Raw genomic sequence first — 22,675 nt, forward strand, 5'->3', positions numbered from 1 at the left:
GTGCGGTGCTGGTTGCGTTGGCAACCCTTGTGCACTGTGCGCACAATGCATCCCGTCGGTGTACATTTCATCTGCCACTTTTATGGAATTACTGCTTTTGTAACATTTGCTCAACACCCATAATATATCAGTGACAGTCTACACAATGTCGGGTTGAGTGGATACATATATCGGCGATTGCCTGATGCTTTGACCATCCGATAACCATACCCTTCCTGGCCGATTTCCTATTCCCTACATCTGTTTCGGGAAGAAACCCGTCGCAGGACTACTTCCAACCCTGACGACATGTACGTCAGCCATCCGGGAAATTCTGGTACATGATGGCACATGCTGGCTGTTAGACTGCAGCTGGATGCAACTGAATGCAGCTGGATGCCTCGCTTAGGAGCAGCCGCGTTATGCGGGCTGTGAGGCTATGTGCCAACCGACTACTATTGCAGACAAGCTTGTACGATTCGAGGGCTGTTCGGTTCCCGAAGTAGGCGGTCTCGGACAGGTACCCGTCGTCTCTGGCTACTTACAGACCTGGGCCTAGTTACGGGCGCGTGGCTACATGCTTGACAAGTTACACAGTACATAGCCGTAGCTGGCGGCAAATCCCTGAATGCCAAGCTCATGTCTGATAAGCTGTCGGGTAGTTTTGCTCCCTCGAAACGCTTTACCCGGAGTGTTTGTGGCACGACAGCAACTCTGGCCGAAAAGGGTGTTAAGAAAAAGAAAAAACAACTGTCGTTCTCGCAGCGTCAGTGACAATGGAGCTGTCAAAGGAGCCGCATAGTTTCTTTTTTGGAGAAACCCCGCAACAGGGCAGCGATGTCAATGTTCCCTGCAAGACCCTTGAAACTTTGTTGTGAAAATCCGCCGACAACAATGACAGCGGTGGGCCGTCGACGGCGTTAACAGCCAAAGGCCGCACAAATTCATTACTCGCCCCTATCGAGCCATGCTCTTGATGTCTTACTAGCATTGCCACATTCGGATCGCCGCTATTACTGTTGGGGCCCTTTTCCACTTTACGCGTAGCATCCTCTTCCTTCAACTACTTAAACCAGCGGTGTGTACTCCCCTCTTTTCTGCCCACACAATCTCTTCCTACTCCATCCCCACCACGTCAAAACACTGCAACTATGGCTGCTCGTCCCTCCAACATCGGCATCAAAGCCATTGAACTCTACTTTCCCAGCCAGGTACACTACTTCCACTCCTTGCGCATGCGACAGGCGTCCTCGCCCCGTCATGCGTCCATATTGCTGCAACACCGGCTAACCAGTCTCTCTGCAGTGCGTTGACCAGACTGAGCTCGAGAAGTTCGATGGAGTCTCCGCAGGCAAGTACACTATTGGTCTCGGCCAGACCAAGATGTCCTTCTGCGACGACCGCGAGGGTGAGTTGTACCATTCCTGCCGTTTGGCAATACTCGTTCCTGGACACAAGACTGATTTTCCGCCTCCAGACATTTACTCTCTCGCCCTGACTACCGTCACCTCTCTCTTCAAGAAATACAACATCAACCCCAAGAACATTGGCCGCCTCGAGGTCGGCACGGAGACGCTGCTTGACAAGTCCAAGTCTGTCAAGTCCGTCCTCATGCAGCTGTTCGAAGAATCTGGCAACTACAACGTTGAGGGTATCGACACTATGAATGCATGCTACGGAGGAACAAACGCCCTTTTCAACTCGGTCAACTGGATCGAGTCGTCGGCCTGGGACGGCCGCGACGCTGTCGTCGTCGCAGGAGATATTGCGCTTTACAAGAAGGGTGCTGCCCGCCCCACTGGTGGAGCTGGATGCGTGGCCATGCTCATTGGTCCCAACGCGCCCCTCGTCATGGATGCCGGCCAGCGCGGTTCTTATGTTAGGCACACATACGACTTCTACAAGCCTGACCTTAAGAGCGAGTACCCCATCGTCGATGGTCATTTCTCCCTTCGCTGCTACACTGAGGCGGTAGATGCCTGCTACAAGGCTTACAACGAGCGCGAGAAGACTCTCAAGGCACGCCAAAATGGCAATGGCGTCAACGGAAGCAGCCACGAGCTCGAGACTCCTCTGGACAGGTTCGACTACATGGCTTTCCATGCGCCAACCTGCAAGCTTGTCGCCAAGTCATACGCGCGTATGCTCTACAACGACTACCTTGTCAACCCCACCAACCCTATTTTTGCCGAGGTTCCCGCTGAGCTCCGCGACCTCGACTATGCCACTTCCATCAGCGACAAGACTGTCGAGAAGACATTCATGGGTCTTGCCAAGAAGCGCTTCGCTGCCCGCGTCCAGCCTAGTATCCAGGTCCCAACCGAGTGCGGTAACATGTACTGTGGCAGCGTCTACGGTAGCTTGTGCAGCGTGCTCGCCAACGTCAACAGCCAAGATCTTCAGGGCAAGCGTATTGGCTTGTTCAGCTACGGAAGTGGTCTGGCCTCGTCCTTGTTCTCTTTCACTGTCAGGGGCAGCACTGAGAACCTTACTAAACAGCTTGACATTCACAACCGCCTTGCCAATAGGCGTGTAGTAGCCCCCGAGGTTTACGATGAAGTGAGTTTTAATGCAATATGAGATTGTTTTTGAATTGTATGGCTAACTATATCTGTAGATGTGCAACCTCCGTGAGCAGGCCCATCTGCAAAAGGACTACACTCCCAAGGGAAACCCTGAGACCATTTCATCTGGTGTTTACTACCTCACCGGCGTTGACAGCATGTTCCGCCGCTCCTATGCTATCAAGGAGTAAACTGCATGTTTGCCGTACGATATACCCCTCCACCACGACTTGTTTTCTGCCTCTGCTTGCATTTTGAGCATTTGCAGAAGTCATTTTTATGATTCGGTTTAGACTCCAAAGGTTCTGTCATTTTGTTCTCGGCGCATGGAATTGAGACCCCACCTAGTAGCTTTGCTGAGTTATGGTGCTGTTTCACAAACATTACGAAGGACGAGATGATGGAAAGGGAATTGGCATGTATATTGCATGGTCCTCTTTATGAGCGTCCATACAATATGCTATTTTCATTTAGGTTCCTTAGTGAAGCAACTAGGCTATAGATATAATAAATACTACGAAATTTACCAAGACTGTTCATATTTATATGTGTTACCAGAAAAATGTGCAAAAGGGCGACTAATAAGTATACCGACATCGGCACCAGCTCAATAAAACTAGGTCTCCGTCCCCTTGTGGGCAAAGTTCCCGGGATTACAAAATGGTTAGCCGCACCATTTACCTGCGCTTTTTTCAGTCTTGTATAATTGTAAATACTACCCTAGAATATAGCAAAAACGATGCGAATGCAAATTTACTGTTATTATAATGTTGTATTTATATTGTAAAGCTTAAAGCTGCTAACTTTCCGGTGCGTTATCGATTTTGGTAGGGCAAATTCCCGGGAGTTTTGTCTACCAGGTGCGCCTCTTGCAAGCTGTTGTGTCATGCCACTGTTACTTCTTCTTGGGGCATAGCTTATATTGAGTATTGATGAATGAATCGTACCTCGGCTCAAACCTCAAAGCTGCGCGTCGCGATTACCGCCCCGCCTGCCACCCCGGGCTTCCAACACCACCTGAGCTTTAAATACTTGCAATCTAAAAAAACCACTGACGTTTTGGTATTACGCATTGCGACTGGGAAATTTTCTCACACTAAAACGTTACTACCGTCCACACTACATACTTTTCACGATGGGCAAAGAATTGGGACCCGGTGTCGGCTTCGAGTTTCCTCCAGTTGAAGTATCATGGCTGAAGCGCGATCTTTTGCTGTTCGCAAACAGCATCGGAGCTACATACCCAGCTGAGCTGCATTTCCTCTATGTAAGTCAATTTAGCCGAGCATCCCTCTGGTCGATGCTACCGGGTTATTGAGAGTGTATGCGGATGGATTGTGAAAAGGACAAGCTCTGACAAGCATGCCAGGAACTCCATCCTTCCTTTGCTGCCTTCCCCACGTATCCCGTTATTCTCCCATTCAAGCACACCGACCAGGAGGTCATTGATTTCTATGCGCGCAGCAATTCAGAGCCGATTGAGGGCGTGCCCAAGTTCGACACCAAGCACGTGCTCGACGGCGAGCGCAAGATGCAATTCTTGAAGCCGCTTCCCGTCAGCAGCGCGGGCCGCAAGTTCGAGGTGCGAAGCAAAGTGCTAGGCGTGTACGACAAGGGCAAGCCAGGTACGGTTGTAGAAACCGAGCAACGTCTTGTTGATGCCGAGACGGGAGAGACGTACACCAGAGCTGTTGGAAGCGGATTTTACGTCGGACAAGGAGGATGGGGCGGTCCCAAGGGTATGTCAACAAACAAACATCCATCACCATCATTATCATTGAGCATATTGCTAACAACCAAACCCTCATGCAGGTCCCAAGGTCCCCAACTTCCCCCCTCCCTCCCGCAACCCCGACCACACGCACATCCACCAAACCACCATGGAAACCGCGCACCTGTACCGCCTAAACGGCGACTACAACCCCCTGCACGCAGACCCTGAACCCGGCAAAAAAATGGGCTTCGGGGGCCCCATCATCCATGGCCTCTTCTCCTGGAACATGGCGGCCCACGCCATCCTCAAAGCCTTTGGCGCCAGCAAGCCCGAGAACCTGAAAGAGTTCCAGGCGCGTTTTGCAGCCCCGGTCAAGCCGGCTGACAAGCTGATTGTGGATATGTGGCGGACGGGGGATAAGGATGCGCAAGGATCCGAGGAGATAAGGTTTATTGTCAAGGTTGAGGGGGGCAAGACGGTGCTGACGAATGGACGGGCGCTGGTTAAAGTTGAGGGTGAGAATAAGGCCAAGTTGTAAGCAGGGGGGATTGTGAGTGTTGCGAGGTGCAGGTCAGGTTAAATAAAGTGGATTGATCAATGTACAATGAAGCGATGTATGGTTTCTCCAATTTCGCACTTTCTACTACGGGATTTTTTTTTTTGCTTTCAACACTGAATTATGATCCTGCATCATGTAGGATAATCAGAATTTTCACTATACCATCTCGAGTGGCTAGAGCTGGAATCATGTTTTCAATTCGTCTAAGAATAGTTCCGAGTAATACATATATACATGTTGACGAGTTAGGCTAGATCCTCCGCGCTGGTACTTACACCTACATTCTCTCTTACACAGTCGATCCATCTGATAAGATGAAGAGGTACATACTACTACGTACTTCACGTGCCCGCCGCATTGAGACTAGCGTAACATCTGCTCTCAACAATACCGGTACCGGTGAGACTAGGTAAAGCACAGAAAACGCAATACGAAGAGAAAATTGCATTAACTGCTTGGCTTTGCAAGAGCAAGCAAATTACATCCTATTATTATACCACCAAGAAACAGGCTAAGATATATTCTCTAATTTTCATTGATCTTGCATTTTAGTTACAGATGTATGTATAAGCAACCTATCCCATATCCATGCCCGCCTTTGTCTGTTCCATGACGATGCATATGTATGAATTGACTTGTGAGTTTAAAAATATATAAACGACTTGCATAAAAGCGAGAAAAAAAGCTTACGAGTTTAATGCACGGCAATAGCACAAAAAAAGGTAATCGCATAAAGCCTTGGACTCGACACCATACCATTTATCAAACAAAAACCCCATACACACGGAAAAAGCGAAAGCAATGCAACCGCGCAATGCAAATCCCATGCCCCGGCAAAAACGAAAGATGGTGTACGTGTCGTAGTGCGTAGGTTTTCACTACCTGTAAAATTCATTCTGGAAAACCCTGGAATCGTCGTGGATCATGGAGCGGACACAGTGGTCCCTCACTGTTTGAGGTTACGAAAATTGTACCTCTGTAGCCACTGGTTGCGTTGGCAGCAGTAGCAATTGATGGAGCATATTAATCAAAGACTTGAAAATAGTTCAGGTCTTTGTTGTAGGGAAAGCTCTGGGTATCCAAGAAGAGGCTCGTAGCAATAAGACTGCCTTGAACTAATAAAACAGAACAAGACAGCAACTTTTGTCGGGTGGAAGGAAGGAAGTGCTGTAGAAGAATCATAACGGTAGAAAAAAGGACGAGGCCATTATCTGATGAGCCCCCTCATCAGACATCAAATTGGCCGTGGTTGAAGACATCGTGCTCGTTGCTGGCAACAACGCCAGACATCCTATCGCCACGCCCCGCTGGCCTGTCCCAGTTGACATCATCCGTATCATCTTCATCCATACGTTCCATACCTTCGCTCCTGTGTCTATCATGGCCAAATTGTTGCTCCATTGTGCTCTGGTCGGTGAAAGTAAAACCGGCAAAGTTGGCTTGCATCGTCGGTGAGAGTGGCGTGGATGCCGAGTTGACACCTGAAGCCAGAGCGGCAGCACGTGCATTCAAGGAACCAGCGCCGTTGAGAGCGTTGGTGAACTCGGGATCAAAGTTGGAGACGTCAAGCTCTCCCTTGAGTTTGGGCTTGAACGGAGGCACAACATTTTTCTTGGCCAGAGCGTCCCAGTCGATATCGGCAAAGAAGGGATGATCTTTCAACTCTTCTGCATCGCGTGTAGCGCCAAGTCTGTGCTTGGGGTTCCTGTTGAGAAGTCCCTTGACGAAATTCCTACCTTCTGTGCTGAGGGCGTCGCGAGGGAACCTGACTTTTCCGAAAGCAATGTTCTTGTACATTTGCTGGGTGTCTTCTGCGTAGAATGGACTCCAGCCACAACACATTTCGAAAACTAGCACACCGAGAGACCAGAAGTCAACCATTTTAGTGTAACCGTGCTCATCCAAGAGGACCTCGGGAGCAAGGTATTCGGTAGTACCGCAGAATGTGTTGGTCGTGGCGTTCTCGGTGAGGTTGGCCTTGGACAGACCAAAATCGCAGAGTGCGATATGACCGTTTGCATCCAAAAGGATGTTCTCAGGCTTGAGGTCTCGGTACACAATGTTGTGTTCGTGGAGATGTTGCAGTGCGAGGATGAGCTCTGCAATGTAGAACTTGGCACGTGCTTCCTGGAAACGACCTTCTCTCTGGAGATGCCAGAAGAGCTCACCTCCAGACATGTAGTCGGTTACAAAGTACAGATCTGAAGGAGTCTGGAAAGAGAATTTGAGACCGACAATGAAGGCCGAATCGGCCATAGCTGTCCGGACAAGGATGTTGCGTTCTCCAAGTGTGTGTGCCACCTCCTTCTTCTGTACAATAACCTTCTTTGAGAGGACCTTCATTGCGTAAATTCGGCGAGTGTCTCGCTTGCGGACTTGGAAGACCTGGCCAAAGGTACCCTTTCCAATGAGCTTGAGGATTTCGAAATCTTCTGGGCCGTAGTGCTTCTTTTCGACCTTCTGGAAATTGAGTTTCAAATGGATTTCTCCAGTAACAACACCACCTTCGCCTTCTCGAGGCTCCAGTGGGAACCAGCCATCGTAGGGCTCGTTATATTCAACAAGGTTTGGGCAGAAGCGAACATGGCCAAGGAAAGCCTCGCCGTTGGCGCGATCGTAGACTGAGACGTCGACCTCCGCATGGTCTCCAACAACATCACTTGAAAGTGTTAGGCTCGAAATCTACAAAAGTGAAAATGTCGCCACTTACAAAATTGCTTCATGTTCCCACTTGGGGGCGGTGACTTCCTCGAGAGAGCCATTGTCCCTGGGGTCTGAGCTATGACCACTGTTGCTGCTCTGTCGGCTCTTCATTGGGATAGCCATTGGGTGGTTCATTTGGCTCTCTGTTCGCTTCATCTGCATGGGTGGGCGGCCCTTCTTCGAGTCATCGTGCCTGGGGCCATCTGAGATGTACTCGGCCCATTGGAATTGGCAGACAACATAGGGATCTACACTGGGAACAAGACCCCTTCCTTCAGAGATTGTGACTGCGAGCTTGCCTTTTGGGGCAACGACGGGAGCCGTCTTGCTTTCCTTGGACTGGTCTGACGCATTGGAAGTGCGAGACAGGTTCGAAGGCTGTGGCTTGGTTTCTTGCGAGCGTGTACGGGGAGTCTGAGGAGGGGTAGCCTGTTGCAACGGCGCAAAGTCGCCTTGCGTTAGCTTCTCCGTTTCACCAGCCAACTGTGAGGCTGAGGGAGTTCGGGAAGAGGCACTAGGGGTGGGGCTAGGCAGCATTTTGGGTTGAGTAGATGACTCTTTTTGCTCTTTTTCTTGGGGTTCCGACGGTGCAGGCTCGAGATGGTTCTGTGCAGAAGAAGTGACGGGTGCGGGGGAGGGGCTTGCCGCTGACAATGACTTCCGCGAGGGCATAAGAGAATCACGAACCTGACCAAAGTAACTATGTAGAATACCCGGCAGTCGTTTGTCCGTAGGATCGGGCTTGGGTGTCGTGGCACCGGGTGGCGTGGAGCTGGTGGAGCCGATCTGGTCGTGTCCGTCGTCATTATTTTCGTTTGTTGCTCTGTGGTGAGTCAGCAATGGAGAAGACGACATGATGTCGCATCAAGTTAAAGGGCGGTGAGTGCGTGTCGGGGTGGGAACAACATGGTGGTGTGAGAGCGGCGAATATGGCCACGAGTCGCTGGGCCGATGGCGAAGAGATAGTGTGCAACGTTGGACGGGGACGTTGCTCAGCTGCATATGACCAGCTCAGATGCTAGGTCTTGCTAAGCGACGGGGACAGCTCTGGGGTGGCGGCCCAAGGCTGCACACCCACCCACCAGCACGGCGACGACGAGGGCGAGATGGAAAAAAAAGGGCAAACAAGGGTGTGCTTACCGTGTCATTGCCTGCCTAAGCAGGTCGGCAGCGCCAGAGGACGTGGTGCCGGCGTGGGAGGCCATGGTGGGTGGTTGGCGGGTCGAGGGTGCAGTGCCGACGTTGAGGGTGGAGAGTGTCGGGACAAGACTGCTCGACTTGTTGCGGATGTGATGGCGGGGCTGGATGGTCTTTGTGGAAGAGTCGGAGGTGCGCGAGACTAGTCCGGGACGGTGCGAAAGGGCATCTACAGCTGGGCTCTTTGGGCGGATCTTGGAGGCGGTAGTTGAAGGGGTGATGGTGGCTGCGGAGGAGTAGGAGGAGTTGTCACGGAGGCTGGCGCGAGAGGGGCTGCTGCTGAAGGTATCGCTGGCCGGGGACGCTGAGAGCGAAGTGGGCGCCGGGTCCGCAGGCGGGCGTGAAGTCATAATAATCAATTGGAACCTGGCTCGCTGCTCCGAGCGGCCTTGGCCCTAAACAAGCGCGTTGCAACGACTGTGCGAAAACTCTGCTCTAGGACGTCTTTAACGGGGCAAGCAGTCCGAGTTTGTGCAGGCTCGAGCCACGCGGCGGTGTGTAAGGCGCGGGTAGGGTTGGGGAGATGGGAGCGTGTGTGCGTGTGCTGTGAGTGTGCCTTGGAAGAGCCTGGGGAGTGGGTTCGGGTACAGTTGGCAGGAGACAGGCTGCAGCATCGACACGGCCGTGTCAGAGTGGTGAGTTATTAGCGTGCGGGAGCAGCGATGCAGATGGGCGATTGATAGCAGCAGCAGCGTCAGAGGGCGCTGCAGATTGCAGGCGATTGCAGATTGCGGATTGCAGACGAGCAGCGGAGGAATCGATAGCAAGGGAATGGGTGGAACGCAGAAGAGATAGGCAAGTCTTTGCGCTCGTTATTGACACCAACCCATTGTTCAGTTCACCGTGGGCACGTTACCAGACCGGTCAACTAGGGAGGCCTGCTAGATTTGATATGCTACACTACTCCTACTTGTGCTCGTCCCTTCTAGCCAGAGCGAGAGCACCGCTGCTATGCATTCACTCGGGGCGCTGGTGGCGGAGCCTTGGCCACGAGCCTCTGCACCTCTGCACCTCTGCACCACTGCCGCAACGCCTGCCGCTTGTCGTCGGCCCTTTGACCGCCACCCACCGCCCCAGTGCTGTCATCAGTCACTCACCTCACCCACTTGCACTGTCGGTCGCCGAGGGAGGCGCGCAAGCTGGAGCCAAATCATCTCACTAGGTGTGTTAGAGGTAGCAGCAACTAAGCAACAGCAACCAAGTAACAGCAACCGCACCAGTACTGCACACTACTACCAGCGACGCCCCCGTTGCCGTCTACGTAGGGCCATGACACGCCCGTCGTTGACCCGTTGGGGGGTGTGTGGGCCAAGCAAGCTGCCGTGCGCTGACGTCGTCTCTCCACCGCAGTGCGCCTTCACGGCCGGCAGCAGATTGCAGTCCCTGGCTAAGATCTCGGAGCAAAGCGATTCACTGCCAATCACCGCCTCCAGCTGCCCGTGTCTGGTGGAGCCCGAATACCCTTACATTTTCTGCTCAAGCCAGCCGCTGCGTCAAGCGCCCAGCCTGTTGTTTGAAGAAAAGACGCAGTCCGCAGTCCGCAGCCCGAAGCCCTCATGTGCCGCCCGATAGCGACAGCGATAGTGCCATAGGTAGTCTCTGATAGACAGCCGACCATGGGACCGGTGTAGCCCATTTGCATCCGGCAATCGGCAGCTTCACGTGAGCCCTGACTCGTAAACGCCCTCACTGCCACCCATGGTTGACCTTATGTGTGTGTGACTCCCTCTCCCCCGTGTGTGTATGTATGTAGTAGTATGTAGTACTAACCATGTACTACTAGTAATTATGTGGTGAGCACACTGGCTGCTGACAGCCCGCACACCCGCCAATCAGCGTCATAGCCATCCACGCCGTCGGCCAAACAGCCGGCCCGTGCAGGCGTATTGCATTTCTTAAGTCGAGCTGCACGGCACCCGGGCGCGCGCAGGCCCACGAGCTCAACGCCACAGCAGACAATAGCACACTGCCCACTTGACCATCATGTCCGACCGCGAGTTTGGCGGCAACGACGATCTGTCGTTGCCAAAGGGTGAGTGCTCCTGACATGCACCCGCTTCGCCTAACCGCATCACTAACGCGCCCGACAGCGACGGTGCAAAAGATTGTCCAAGACATCCTCGCCAGCGAGCCAGGCATGACCTTTGCTAAGGACTCGCGAGACCTGCTTATTGAGTGCTGCGTCGAGTTCATCACCCTCATCTCGTCCGAGGCCAACGAAATCGCCGAAAAGGACGCCAAGAAGACCATAGCCTGCGAGCATGTCAAGGCTGCTCTCGAGGAGCTCGACTTTGGCGACTACGTGCCCGCCATCCTCGACGTTGCACAGGATTATAAGAAGCAGCAACAGGTACGCGCTCGCCAAATACACACACATACACCTGCATCGTCGGAACTAATATGGGGTAGAACCGCGAAAAGAAGCAGACAAAGATTGAGCAGAGTGGCATGACCGAGGAGCAGCTCATTGCTGCCCAGGAGGAGCTTTTCAAGAATGCTACGAGCAAATTCAACGCACCCTCGTAGTAATCAGCTGCTTAATCTGACGCATCACTTGTACGAATAACGGACTCGGTTGCATGGCGTTTGGGCGGATATCGAGGGATGCGGGCATGGCGTTTGGGGTAGACCAGGTAGGCTTTCAGCGTATGCAGGCCACCATTTTTCAAATGCATAAGGCTAGGCGTTTTCCGGTGCGATTCGGTGTCGAGCGGGCTGCACCGCAGCCCAGGGACCACCATGACAAATTCACCATGATTTTGACCTGTACATCCATCTGCCAACTGCTCTCTTAAATGCGCGTCGACTCGTACTCTGCAACAGGACGAGCATTCGCGCGACCCTTTCGCGACCAATGACGTCGGGGCGCGTGGGCCACCAAACCCCGCGTAGCCCTGGCCAGTAGCGGCAACCCACCTACACCTACCCTTCTGCCCAAGCCCTACTCCAACCCACGCCGCCCCTACCAACTGTTACACTCCAACTACACACTATGTCGGGTCTCGAGAATGCGCTTTTCAATCTCAAGGTGGGCATCGGCCGCCTGTCCCTACTAGTAGTCAGCCGACTGACACCAACTAGTTCACAGCCAAGTCACTGAACCGGCAGGCCCTCAAAGCCGGCAAGGAAGAGCAGGCTGAGAAGACTAAGCTGGAGAAGGTGTGCGCGCACAACAAGTCTTGCTCCTAGCCAGCAACATACTGACGCGCTTGCCAGGCTATGAAGCAGGGCCACAACGACATTGCACGCATCTACGCCGGAAACGCCATCCGCAAACAGAATGAGAAGCTCAACCTCCTGCAGCTCGCCTCCCGCGTCGATGCCGTCGCTGGCCGTGTACAAACAGCAGTCACTATGCGCCAAATCACTGGCAACATGATGAAGGTCAACCGGAGCCTGGACGTGGCCATGAAGTCGATGAGTCCTGAACGCGTATGTAGTCACTACAGTCACACCCGAGACTCCCCACGCCTATGCTGACCCTACCATAGATTGCTGCAGTCATGGTCGATTTTGAGAAACAATTCGAGAATGTAGACTCCGCTACCGAACTCTATCAGGACATTACCTCGTCTGCCACGGCTGTTGGCACCCCACAGGAAGACGTCGACCGCCTTATGGCCCAGGCAGCAGACAAGGCAGGCGTTGACCTACAACAAGACCTGCAAGAAGCCACGCCGGCCAAGACCAAGGTGGGTCCTACCGAACAGGAAGAGGAGGCTTTTACCGAGAGGCTGCGCGCGTTGAGAAACTGAACCACGGACAATGATTAACTGAAATGGCTTCTTTGGTGTAAATGGAGTTGGGGTGTCACATGTACGAAACGGTTTATGAGTAAGGCTATATTTGATTCGGATACAGCAAGCTGTCATCACTGCAATTAACATTATTCATCAAGTGGACCCTAATTCTCAGTCCCTGCATCCGTGTGCTCCCGCAAACACCACGTCATTCGCACATCTTACCATTTCTTACGACGTACATATATACTACTCCACACATTGTGTTCTGTATGTGACCGCACATTCGGCCCGATCCTCGGCTTGGATAGGGAATTTCCGGAACGCAATCGGTCCACTTTGCGTGCAACCGTCTCCTCGTTTGCCAAGGAAATGCATCTTGTGCAAGTGCTAAGAAAATACACAGAAATCATGAGCACTACACCTGCTTGACTGCCAGTATACACAAGGTATGAGGGTAACCTTGAGGTGATCACCAACATGTGACCTAAGAAGTTCCCGCCTCCTTATCCTTCCTCCTCGACCGACCCTCCTCTTCAATCCTCTCCACCAACTTATCAGCAAGGAACCACTTGTCATGATTCGCTTCCCCCATGATCCTCTGACTAGATTCCAGGAACCTCTGCTTGAACAGCACCCACAGCTCCTCATCAGCCGCCTCTCCAGTCCCCGGCCTGGGATAGAAAGGATCGTTCTTGTAGAAGGCAGCGCAAGCCTGCTCCACGCCCGTTTCGTCAACCCAGATCGGACGACAGCAATCAAAGTCGAGAATCCACATGCAATGAACGGTCAAGTAGTCCGACTCAAAGGTAGGCGTATGGTTTGCGCGCGGAGGAGCCAGCACAAACTCAACATCATTCGCATCAATCCTCGCACCCCAGTGCATCAACGCAAGCGCTTCCGCCATGGCACCAGCATACGCCTTGACATCCAGCCCCAGCACCTCCATCTGATCAACATACAGCGGTACATTGCGCAGACTGAAGCGTTGGAACAGCGATTGACTAACGCCTTCTTGCCTGTGGCGGCGCCGGCTACCCAGGTACGGTCGAATCAGGCATGCGTCGTCGTCTGGGTTTATTTTGACAAAGTCGCATAGCGGCGTGTTGCCTGCGCAGAAGAGCTCGATAATTTTGTTGCTGATGGACCGGGGTACTTTGGGGATGCGCTCGGATTGTAGGGTTCTGTATGCTGAGTAACCTGGAGGGAATTGGGGTAGGTTTGAGTGCCACCAGGGGTCCGTGGCTTGGATTAGACGGTGGCATTGCGGTATGCAGAGGGGATTTGAGGGCGGGTGGTGCTGTGCGCTCTCAACTACTTTGATGTGCATGTTGTAGTCGTTTGTGACGGAGCGGCCGGGTCCGCCATCTTCGCGCTTGATAGCGGTTTAGTGAGTAGTGCCTTCGAAAGTCCAGACACTACCGCACAAGCCTTTGCCGATGCAGCGGTAGCAGTCGTTGGTGTGTTGCATAGTTGAGTGTAGAGTTTGTTAAGCTTGAAGTTTGAGTGTAGCGGGGGATTGTTAGTGTAGTAGAGTTTGTGTTTAAGTAGGCGATAGACAGGCTTGCCCTTGCGGTTTTCACCCGTTTGTGCCGTGGTACTGTTAGTCGTTTGCTCTGAGCATTCGCCAATAATGTCTTCGCTATTGCAGCCTGTAAGTGAGAGACATGACTCAAAAACTTACCGTATAGCCGCAAACTGGTCAATTGTTTGCGTTTTGAGCACCTTACGCACTGGTTGAGATTTATGACAAGTACGACGTGGTCAGCAGATCGACTGGCATTTGATTGGAGTCGTAGCTCAGAACTGCTAAATACTGCGGTTTGCTTGTATATCCACACGATTGTCTCCGTACGCTATACTTGTGGAGAATACCAGAGATACACCGAGTCAAAAAGGCGGTATAGATGTCTTGGAAAACCACTTGCAAAAGCTTTGCGTAAGCTCGACCGCACTCAAGGAATGCAACACTGAGACTCATATTTCAGCTTCACTTTGGATATGGCCTACCAAAGCATATGATGATTACTTTTCCTTCAAAGGGTAAAAACACAGACGGCCATAACTCGTATTTCTGCATTGCAAGAACACAGTTCAAACCCATCACAAAAGTGTGAAGAAAACGAGACTTTCCTTTACCCACCGAGCATCATCTTCTTATACACATCTATCTCCTCCCCCACCGCCTTCCTCTCCCACACTCCAATCGCAGTCAAAATTGCCTGCGCATCTACTTGCTAGGAAATCTAGCTGAATCTTGCTAGATGGAATGAATTTGTATATTCTCGTTGTGAATTTATCAGCGCATCCTGGGGGTTTCCATACTGCGTTTGCTGTCATTGTGCTGGGTACTTAGTATGACAACGAGTGGTGACATTTGTTACCGAGCGTTGCTACAAACCCTGTGGCTGTGGAAGGAAACACGCAGAAGATTGAGAATATATGATATATTATTAGACGCAGAAAAAAAAAGAATAAAAAAAAGAGTAGTCAATCAAGACACAATTTGGGTGCAACTGATGTTGATGACATTAGTTTGAAACAAACTAGACTTTTTCTCAACCGATTAGAAGTCGGGTTGTGTCATGGCAAGCGGAGACTATTCAAGGAGCTACGCTGATTTATTGCTGAAAAGATACTGCTACTCTCGGGGGGGGGAAAAGACTACTTCAACCATAATCAGCTTACATCTCGCAGTGAAGTCGATGAATGGCTTTGTCCCTTGGATCCAAACACTTCAACATCCATCCTCTGGAAACTAGCAACGTAAATTTGGCCTTCTGATTCGTTTGTGTGCTCATGTGGCGGGCGACGCCATTACGCACCATATCAAGAAGTGACACACACACGGCTGCGTAGTTGGAAGGAATACGGTCGATGTTGGTCGTGTGCGTACGGCGACAGCCAGTTCACAATGCATCAGAAGGAAGAAGCCAGATGAGTTAGTACCAGCAGGAGCCAGATGTAGGAAAGGACTTGGTGAAATAACATATTTATAGGGGTCCTGTGTCAGCAGTTGTTGACTAAAAAGTAGCAAGAAATTAACGAACGGTACAATGCCCCGTATTGCTACCGGCTATGTTTCCAAGATATGCATGTACCTTAAATCTGACAACAAAGGGATTAATATAATCATCTGTGATATTTTAGATAAAAGAAATTTCGGATGATGATGATCTGCCATTGCAAGAGGTCTTGATGTTGTTCACAGTGAAGTTGACATGGATATGAGACGATCTTGTAATGTGCCCAAAAAGATTGTATACCACGGTTGTGCGAGAATAGCCAACCAAAATTTCCTGCGGCTTGCAAGTCCGATAACTCCTATCAATTATCGAGCACCGTATTGCTTATATGTCCATCCTCTTGCCAGCAGCTACCATATGTGTAGGACAATGTGGATATGATAATGCACAGACCACATCGCTTATCGATTCGCACGTGGTGATCGAAAAATACGTCGAGAGCGAAATTCCAACCATTTACACGTTTCCTGTACATTTTACGTGAGTATTAACAGTCGCAAGTTTGTCGTTGTCGCTGACACTGTCCTAAAGCCGACCAAAAAAAACGCAAATCTTTGCCACAATGGAGAACGAACGCGGAGAACTCGTAGACCTGTAAATAATCCTTGGCCTTGTGAATAACCAAGACTGGACATAAGTAACTGATATTTCCGCAGCTACATCCCACGCAAGTGCGACGCCACCAACCGTATCATCCGCCCCAAGGATCATGCCTCTGTCCAGATCGCCATTGCCAATGTTACAGCCGAAGGTCGCGCAATCCCCGGAGACAACAAGTCATTTGCCCTCGCTGGCTTCGTCCGCGCAATGGGTGAGGCGGATGACTCGTTGAACCGCCTGGCTCAACAGAGTGGATATCTGGAAAAGGTGTGGAGCGCTGTCAAATAAAGGGGAAAAAAAGAAGGAGAAGAAGAAAACAGATTGCGAAGAAACGGTTGAGAAATGTCACGATATGATCGAAACGAGGATATATGGTATTTTGGGCTCCCGGCGCACAGGATGGCGAAGCAAGTCAGCTACTGGAGAACATAAAAAGATTAGACAGCGTCCAGGTCTTCCAGACAACTCTGCGAGAATGCAGACTGGAATTTACTTCTTAAGTTCAAGATTCTGAGAGGCAGGCGGCACCTGCTTCGTGCGAGGCTTTCTGCTTCCAACTCTTTTTGGCTTGCGGTGTATCCCTTACATACATGTCCGAGATCTCTTGGCGTAGTATTATGTCGAGGTATATGCTTTTCCCATGCGAGCTGCTTGTGCTGATTGTGCGGGGTTGTAGAGGGTTATTAGTGCTTTGGATAAATATGCATCTCCGGCCCTCTGTGCAGTGTTCAGGGCTTCTCTGGGGTGGTGCCGCATACATGGCTGTACGGGTATTGGGTGAATCGGCAGTCCGGCTCTTGCATGTCCGAGGGCGTTGCTGATTGAGAAAATGGGCAGCCACTAATGTGTTCGGCCTGATATGCGTGGCATATTTTCCGCATGATTGTGGCGAGTGTTGAGAGACAATTGGCTATGGTTAACACGAATAACTTGCATGTGGAATGAGCAAAGTGGACCCATGAAACGAGGAACTTGACCCTGCTGATCACAACAAGTCTATCATGAGAACTAGTAAATGCCAATGGGGAAGTTGGGTTGTGGAGATGTGGAGAGATCGCCTGTTGGTCTGGATACAGCTATGCATATGCGTATTTACGACTTGGAGGCCCAGACTACTGGCTCTTACCAGGCCATCGGGAGAGAAGCTGATTGCAGTAAAGTGTGCATGTTAGTACAGGAGACTAGCAAATGGAACGGTAAGCGCGGCGCCTGAGATAGAGAATGCATCAACACGGCACCACATGATCGAAGGATGCAAGTCTAGAAGCGAATAGTTTTGCATAATATCGAAAGCCAAACCTGGTACACCGGTGCTCGTTCGCAGCCACAGCTCCTAGGCTGTTGGCAGACGGTGGTGGACGGGCGAGGGTGAACGGGCCGCCTGTCATGTTGATTCACTTCGCGGAACATTACACCGAGGATTTGAATATAGGCGTTGGCGGCACCTGTTCCGTCCGGGATAATGGATCGCTACCGTCCCGAATAATGGATGGCTACCGGCGCAGGCGGACGCACTACGAAGAACAGCTTGGTGTATTCCGTTACGAGCTAGGGTGGCTTTAGGTGGCGTACTATCAAACCCGACGACAAATGATGGGGTAATGCCATGTGCGATGGAATGAAGGTACATGTACTTAGAGCAGAATTTCTCTGTGTCCATGGCGGCGAGCACAGGAGTCTTTTGTAGCGGTAATTACCTGGGCTACGGTGGGCCCGTCAGTGCTGGCCGGCGGGGTCATGCGCGGTATAGAAATCGGTCTACTGCTGGAGGAGAAGAAGGTCCGGGGAGAGAGTGTGGGAAACCCCTGCGAAACAAGCTTCAGCGGGGCCGGATAAATTCAGTCGTGGTGCGGGGATGGGGTAGCGTGGGTAGCGTTGGCTGGGGCTCCGCGACCGGGGCTGTGATAGGCGGCTCTGGGCCAACACGACGGCTTAAGGCCTCGAGGAATCAGCTAACGTCAGGCCGCCAACCTACATCTGGACTCTCCCGGTGGGTTGAAGGCGGCTAACCAAAGCATTGCCAAGTTGCAACGGCATACGAATAAGCTTGTCAGATTCAAATCACACGCGGGTGGGCGTTGGCGTTGGTCCAGTTTGATAGCCACTTCGATCTGATTGATGGAATCTTGTCAGGAAACTACTGACCCCAGATGCCGGCCTGTCTGATTGCGGGACAGTTGGGGCCCTTGCTCTTGGGCTCTTTATTTAAAAGTACTACCATCGCAGTGATCATCCTCTTTTGCTTCCCATTTCCTGCCAGCCTTTCTTATACCACACACTCTAGTTGTGTCGGTTCACATTTGCAAGCATGGGTGATCAAATCGATAACAAGGCCTATGGCACCGACACGCAGATCGAGAAGGCCATGTCGAACCTCGAAATCGACGAGAAGTCGACGGCTGCCCAGAACAAGGCTGCTGCTATCGAGGCTGAAAATGCTGAGCACAACATGACCGTGCCACAGGCGGTCAAGGAATACCCCATGGCTGCCTTTTGGGCCTTTGTCATGTCTTGCACTATTGTCAGTCGCCTCTTCCCCCCACCCAGTCGATATGTCCAAAAAAAAGAGAGAGAAATCCAGCTAACATAATATGTAGATTATGGAATCCTACTGTGTTTTCTTGATGGGAAACTTCATCGCCCTTCCCGCGTTTGCCAATGCCTATGGTAGATACAGCCCTGTCGACGACAAGAAGATCATCGTAGCCAGCTGGCAGTCTGCTCTCCAAATGGGTGGACCAGTAGGTGCAATCATCGGTGTCTGCCTGGCTGGTCCCCTTACCAGCCGCATTGGATATCGCTGGGCGACTATTTCCGCACTCATGGTGTTGAACGCCTTCATCTTCATCTTCTACTTCGCCAACTCGCTTCCCGTCATGTTCGTCGCCCAGCTCCTCGAGGGTATCCCATGGGGCGTCTTCATCGCCAACTCTCCCGCGTACTGCAGTGAGATTACGCCAATTCAGCTGCGAGCTCCTGCTACTCAGATGTTGCAAATGTTCTGGGCTGTTGGTTCCATCATCGTCACTGGTGTCACCTATCATTACAACACAATGGACAGTGCAAAAGCATACAGGTATGTATTTGAATACTTTGTATCGACAACTTCAACTAACCGAGCCCCAGAATCCCTATTGCACTCCAATGGATGTTCCCCACCCCTCTTGCCATTCTCATCTACTTGGCTCCGGAGTCTCCATGGTGGTTGACCCGAAAGGGACGTTATGAGGAGGCCGAGAAGGCAGTCGGACGCTTGGGACGCAAGACGAAGCTCAACCTGAAGGAGGCCGTTGCTATGATGCGCCGTACCATTGATCTTGAGAAGTCTGTCAAGGATCCCAGCTATTTCGAGCTCTTCCGAGGCGTCGACCGCTACCGAACCCTCATTGTGTGCGGTGTTTACGCAGCACAGAACCTTACTGGTAATCTCATCGCCAACCAGGCCGTATACTTCTTTGAGCGTAAGTTTTGATTATCACGATCCCGAGAATTTTGAGCGATGATGCTAATCCCTTCACAGAGGCTGGCATGAGCACCGACACTGCGTTTGCCCTCGGTCTGATCACATCCGCTCTCCAGATGATCTTTGTCATGCTGTCTTGGATTCTGACCTCGTATCTCGGTCGTCGTACCATCTACGTATGGGGATCTCTCATCAACGTCGGCTTCCTCATTGCCCTGGGTATTGCAGGCTCCGTTAGCACGCCAACTGAGGCTATTGCCAAAGCGGCTTCTCTCGCACAAGCCTCCCTTGGTCTCATTGTCTCCGTTCTCTTCACCCTGGGACCTGCGCCTGCTTCTTGGGTCATCATCGGTGAAACATCTGCTATTCGTCTTCGACCCCTGACAACTGGTATTGGACGTGGTTGCTACTATGCAGTCAACATTCCTTGCATTTTCCTTTCCAGCTACATGCTTAACCCTGATGTAAGATTTGACCCATTTTGAGCTTTGCATGAATAGCCACTAACTCAGTACAGGAAGCAAACCTTGGTGGCAAGTGCGGTTACGTCTGGGGTGGCACTGGCTTCTTCTGCTTCGTCATCGCATACTTCTTCCTGCCTGAGATGAAGGACCGATCCTACCGCGAAATCGACATTCTGTTCCACCGCAAGGTTCCTGCTCGCCAATGGTCAAAGACTGTCATCGACGCCACAGACGACGAGTAAACAGCGTTTGCTCAGGAGACCGAGGCATGATGTGGATGGTAGTAAAGTGTTGATATGTCATCAGTCATGTCCCTTGGTACGATATTAAATAGTCACTGGGTTAGACTAAATGCTATGACCCCTATCTTGAAATAATTAATTACGCAAATATTTCCCGTGAGCTACAAATCCATCTTTGAATGATGACTTGAGTCCAGTCAATCATGACTTCTCAAACGTGCCCTTGTCAGCCACGAAGCCATGTTCAGGCCTGTCACCAAAGTGGCACTACGGATATATTTTGATTAAGCCAAGCTACTTCAAATGTAGTTCGCCGTTCACTCGATCTCGGGACGGATCTATTCTCGGAGCGGAACATGTAGTTAATAACTAAACAGACCCTTAATCTACCCATGTGATGACCTTTGAACCTAGTCCTCAAGCCAACCAATCAACCCTACATCACCCCTACAGTCAGGCTCAGCTAGGTTAGGGTACCCAGCATGACAGTTTGATGACAGTTTCGCCCAACCGTAGAAGTCATGGCTATTCGCAGGCCCCTGACGTTGACATGGACGCCATCTCTATACGCAACCGACACTAGGAAAAAGTTCTCTGCTTGCGATAAGCTCACCGATCTATCCAATATATTTCCAGGAGCCCGGGTCTTGGAAAGCGGGGGAGATTGCGTGTACCCATGGTAATGGCACACGTGTAATGGTGAGCTAGAGATCTGATAGGTGGCTACTGATCTGATAGTGAGGGTCTAGGGACCGTGCTTGAGTATCTGCCGGGCTCCGCAGTAACTTCAGTCGTTATCAGAGCATGTTTAGATGCTAAGTACACGAGTATGTAGTAGGACTGTGAGTTGTGGGTATGGCGGTGGTGGTATTTGCTGCGAATGATTCATCGCAGTTGGTGTGAGGGAAAGAAGGAAGATGGGCAGATGAAGCTCATTGAGTGGTACATTGCCATCTTTGACTCGAACATATATCTTCTAGGCAATCTTTGCTGCATGTCTAAAGACTCTACCCTTTTTCTTTGGTTCGGTCTTGCCTATATCGTCCAAACGTCCAAACTGTACACAAAAGCGGTTTAGCGCAAGTACCTTGGTAACCCAGTTCGACAATGTCACCTCTTGCTTTGCTTCATTGTATCTGACAGTTTATTAGCCAGGATTCATTTTCTTTCTCGGAAAAAACTGTGTGTTAACTCCCCGAGAGTGCACTGGCAGTGCCTTCTAGTCAATACAACATGCCTTCATGAATTGAAGCCATTCTTGCTCTGCCATCAGAGCCAAGAACAACTTCGAGCTAGTTCAGATGATTGTTGTTGAAACTTCAACCCTGTCTTGAATACTATAGTGAGTCCTTTTCCACTGGTCATTGATTCTCTCAGTACTGATCTTTAGTAATTTGTCTAGTCATATCATCGCGTGTATCTCAAGATATCCATGGGATCTTGAACAAAACCCTATTCGAGCACTTTGAATCAATGTCTACTTCAAAGGAGTAGCGAAAAAAAGAGTAGTGTTATGATCCCAACGCAAGCTCGCAAAGGTGGAGAAACAGTACTCACATGGCACGATATAATAAGATCACACCATGCACCTATTCACAAGAACCATCTTGGATGCGTCGTAATTCAGCCCAGACAACAGCTCTGATTGCTCCTGGACAACACCCTTCTCGGAAGCCCTTTGGGAGGGTGGAAGTGACTCTGATGGATGAGATAGGCAACACCACCATAATACGACCCACAGCGACACGGCCACCAAATGCAGTATTAATGACGTAGAAACAGTAGCTGATGAACTCAATTAGCGGCATTTCATTGATCAAACAGCTGTCCAAAAGAAATCACGTTTTCCTTTCTTCTCGATCGAGCTGGAATCGTATGGTATTGCAAATTTCCAAGGGCCAGTCAGTTTCATCGGCAACCGACCGGTTTCGAGTTAGGAGTGCTATCTGTACTTGAAGCCAAAGATCTTAATGCAGTACTCAGACGTACCAAGAGAGGGAACGCCAGTCGGTAGACATATTCCTATATATGCGGCCAGTGCTCGTGGTTGCAGCTGGAAAGAAAGGAAGCATATCCACGCGGATCGACTGAGCAACGTATGCACCAAGACTCTGCGGAAGGAAGATGGGATTCTATACCAATGCCCGGCTTCGCGATTTCGCAATTGCCTATTAGTATTAGGTATACGACACAGTGCTAGGATTGCGATCGGAGGGTATCCCCGATGTGTGCAGGCATTATCGGCGGAAATTGACAATAGCAGAGGATCTTGGGAGGGGCGAGGGCTCCACACGAATAACCCTGCATGTTTTTGGAGCGTACAACCGGACCAAGGAACAGTATTGCCATGCACCTGGCTTTGCACGACGCGCCATCCACGTCGGGCAGCCCTCAGGTACACATGATGATGTGTGTCAGTCACAA

At 51.0% G+C, this 22,675-nt stretch overlaps 10 protein-coding genes across 10 annotated transcripts; 6 read left to right on the forward strand and 4 right to left on the reverse strand.

Moving 5' to 3' along the window:
- Window positions 1-871: 871 nt before the first annotated feature.
- Window positions 872-3,081, forward strand: COCSADRAFT_123923 (uncharacterized protein). The gene is made up of 4 exons (XM_007705015.1): window positions 872-1,190; window positions 1,285-1,387; window positions 1,457-2,538; window positions 2,597-3,081. Exons 1-4 carry the CDS (start codon window positions 1,131-1,133, stop codon window positions 2,732-2,734), a joined length of 1,383 nt encoding a protein of 460 aa, XP_007703205.1. The 5' UTR covers window positions 872-1,130; the 3' UTR covers window positions 2,735-3,081.
- Window positions 3,082-3,531: 450 nt separating this feature from the next.
- COCSADRAFT_39536 (uncharacterized protein) lies at window positions 3,532-5,038 on the forward strand. The gene is made up of 3 exons (XM_007704865.1): window positions 3,532-3,810; window positions 3,913-4,282; window positions 4,356-5,038. Exons 1-3 carry the CDS (start codon window positions 3,679-3,681, stop codon window positions 4,793-4,795), a joined length of 942 nt encoding a protein of 313 aa, XP_007703055.1. The 5' UTR covers window positions 3,532-3,678; the 3' UTR covers window positions 4,796-5,038.
- Window positions 5,039-6,043: 1,005 nt separating this feature from the next.
- COCSADRAFT_97573 (uncharacterized protein) lies at window positions 6,044-8,374 on the reverse strand (the record flags this gene model as incomplete). Its single annotated transcript, XM_007705016.1, has 2 exons — window positions 6,044-7,475; window positions 7,527-8,374. 2 exons carry the CDS (start codon window positions 8,372-8,374, stop codon window positions 6,044-6,046), a joined length of 2,280 nt encoding a protein of 759 aa, XP_007703206.1.
- A 2,325-nt stretch (window positions 8,375-10,699) lies between these two features.
- COCSADRAFT_29133 (uncharacterized protein) lies at window positions 10,700-11,242 on the forward strand (the record flags this gene model as incomplete). The annotated part of the gene is made up of 3 exons (XM_007704840.1): window positions 10,700-10,748; window positions 10,807-11,066; window positions 11,126-11,242. 3 exons carry the CDS (start codon window positions 10,700-10,702, stop codon window positions 11,240-11,242), a joined length of 426 nt encoding a protein of 141 aa, XP_007703030.1.
- A 466-nt stretch (window positions 11,243-11,708) lies between these two features.
- On the forward strand, window positions 11,709-12,471 carry COCSADRAFT_97684 (uncharacterized protein; the record flags this gene model as incomplete). Its single annotated transcript, XM_007705017.1, has 4 exons — window positions 11,709-11,744; window positions 11,798-11,875; window positions 11,933-12,148; window positions 12,208-12,471. The coding sequence occupies 4 exons, from the start codon at window positions 11,709-11,711 to the stop codon at window positions 12,469-12,471; spliced, it is 594 nt and encodes a 197-aa protein (XP_007703207.1).
- Window positions 12,472-12,900: 429 nt separating this feature from the next.
- On the reverse strand, window positions 12,901-14,030 carry COCSADRAFT_39539 (uncharacterized protein). Its single transcript, XM_007704866.1, has one exon. The coding sequence runs from the start codon at window positions 13,784-13,786 to the stop codon at window positions 12,944-12,946; it is 843 nt and encodes a 280-aa protein (XP_007703056.1). The 5' UTR covers window positions 13,787-14,030; the 3' UTR covers window positions 12,901-12,943.
- Window positions 14,031-16,044: 2,014 nt separating this feature from the next.
- Window positions 16,045-16,370, forward strand: COCSADRAFT_163250 (uncharacterized protein; the record flags this gene model as incomplete). Its single annotated transcript, XM_007705018.1, has 2 exons — window positions 16,045-16,076; window positions 16,139-16,370. 2 exons carry the CDS (start codon window positions 16,045-16,047, stop codon window positions 16,368-16,370), a joined length of 264 nt encoding a protein of 87 aa, XP_007703208.1.
- Window positions 16,371-17,380: 1,010 nt separating this feature from the next.
- COCSADRAFT_236285 (uncharacterized protein) lies at window positions 17,381-17,879 on the reverse strand. The gene has a single exon (XM_007705019.1). The coding sequence runs from the start codon at window positions 17,740-17,742 to the stop codon at window positions 17,467-17,469; it is 276 nt and encodes a 91-aa protein (XP_007703209.1). The 5' UTR covers window positions 17,743-17,879; the 3' UTR covers window positions 17,381-17,466.
- Window positions 17,880-18,305: 426 nt separating this feature from the next.
- Window positions 18,306-20,412, forward strand: COCSADRAFT_149020 (uncharacterized protein). Its single transcript, XM_007705020.1, has 5 exons — window positions 18,306-18,603; window positions 18,680-19,158; window positions 19,209-19,543; window positions 19,603-20,009; window positions 20,063-20,412. The coding sequence occupies exons 1-5, from the start codon at window positions 18,391-18,393 to the stop codon at window positions 20,249-20,251; spliced, it is 1,623 nt and encodes a 540-aa protein (XP_007703210.1). The 5' UTR covers window positions 18,306-18,390; the 3' UTR covers window positions 20,252-20,412.
- Window positions 20,413-21,840: 1,428 nt separating this feature from the next.
- On the reverse strand, window positions 21,841-22,059 carry COCSADRAFT_174157 (uncharacterized protein; the record flags this gene model as incomplete). Its single annotated transcript, XM_007705021.1, has 1 exon — window positions 21,841-22,059. The coding sequence occupies one exon, from the start codon at window positions 22,057-22,059 to the stop codon at window positions 21,841-21,843; it is 219 nt and encodes a 72-aa protein (XP_007703211.1).
- Window positions 22,060-22,675: the final 616 nt, after the last annotated feature.

Source organism: Bipolaris sorokiniana, assembly GCF_000338995.1.
Source record: "Bipolaris sorokiniana ND90Pr unplaced genomic scaffold COCSAscaffold_13, whole genome shotgun sequence".
Lineage (NCBI taxonomy): Eukaryota > Fungi > Ascomycota > Dothideomycetes > Pleosporales > Pleosporaceae > Bipolaris > Bipolaris sorokiniana.

Excerpts from the sequence above, each read along its gene's own strand:
- COCSADRAFT_39539 (XM_007704866.1), bottom strand. The coding sequence starts at position 13,786 with ATGCACATCAAAGTAGTTGAGAGCGCACAGCACCACCCGCCCTCAAAT.
- COCSADRAFT_39536 (XM_007704865.1), top strand. The coding sequence starts at position 3,679 with ATGGGCAAAGAATTGGGACCCGGTGTCGGCTTCGAGTTTCCTCCAGTT. Across the intron at positions 3,811-3,912 it reads CTGAGCTGCATTTCCTCTAT|GAACTCCATCCTTCCTTTGC; the intron begins GTAAGTCAATTT and ends CAAGCATGCCAG. Across the intron at positions 4,283-4,355 it reads AGGATGGGGCGGTCCCAAGG|GTCCCAAGGTCCCCAACTTC; the intron begins GTATGTCAACAA and ends ACCCTCATGCAG.
- COCSADRAFT_123923 (XM_007705015.1), top strand. The coding sequence starts at position 1,131 with ATGGCTGCTCGTCCCTCCAACATCGGCATCAAAGCCATTGAACTCTAC. Across the intron at positions 1,388-1,456 it reads CTTCTGCGACGACCGCGAGG|ACATTTACTCTCTCGCCCTG; the intron begins GTGAGTTGTACC and ends TTCCGCCTCCAG. Across the intron at positions 2,539-2,596 it reads CCCCCGAGGTTTACGATGAA|ATGTGCAACCTCCGTGAGCA; the intron begins GTGAGTTTTAAT and ends CTATATCTGTAG.
- COCSADRAFT_236285 (XM_007705019.1), bottom strand. The coding sequence starts at position 17,742 with ATGGACACAGAGAAATTCTGCTCTAAGTACATGTACCTTCATTCCATC.
- COCSADRAFT_149020 (XM_007705020.1), top strand. The coding sequence starts at position 18,391 with ATGGGTGATCAAATCGATAACAAGGCCTATGGCACCGACACGCAGATC. Across the intron at positions 19,544-19,602 it reads GGCCGTATACTTCTTTGAGC|AGGCTGGCATGAGCACCGAC; the intron begins GTAAGTTTTGAT and ends ATCCCTTCACAG. Across the intron at positions 20,010-20,062 it reads GCTACATGCTTAACCCTGAT|GAAGCAAACCTTGGTGGCAA; the intron begins GTAAGATTTGAC and ends AACTCAGTACAG.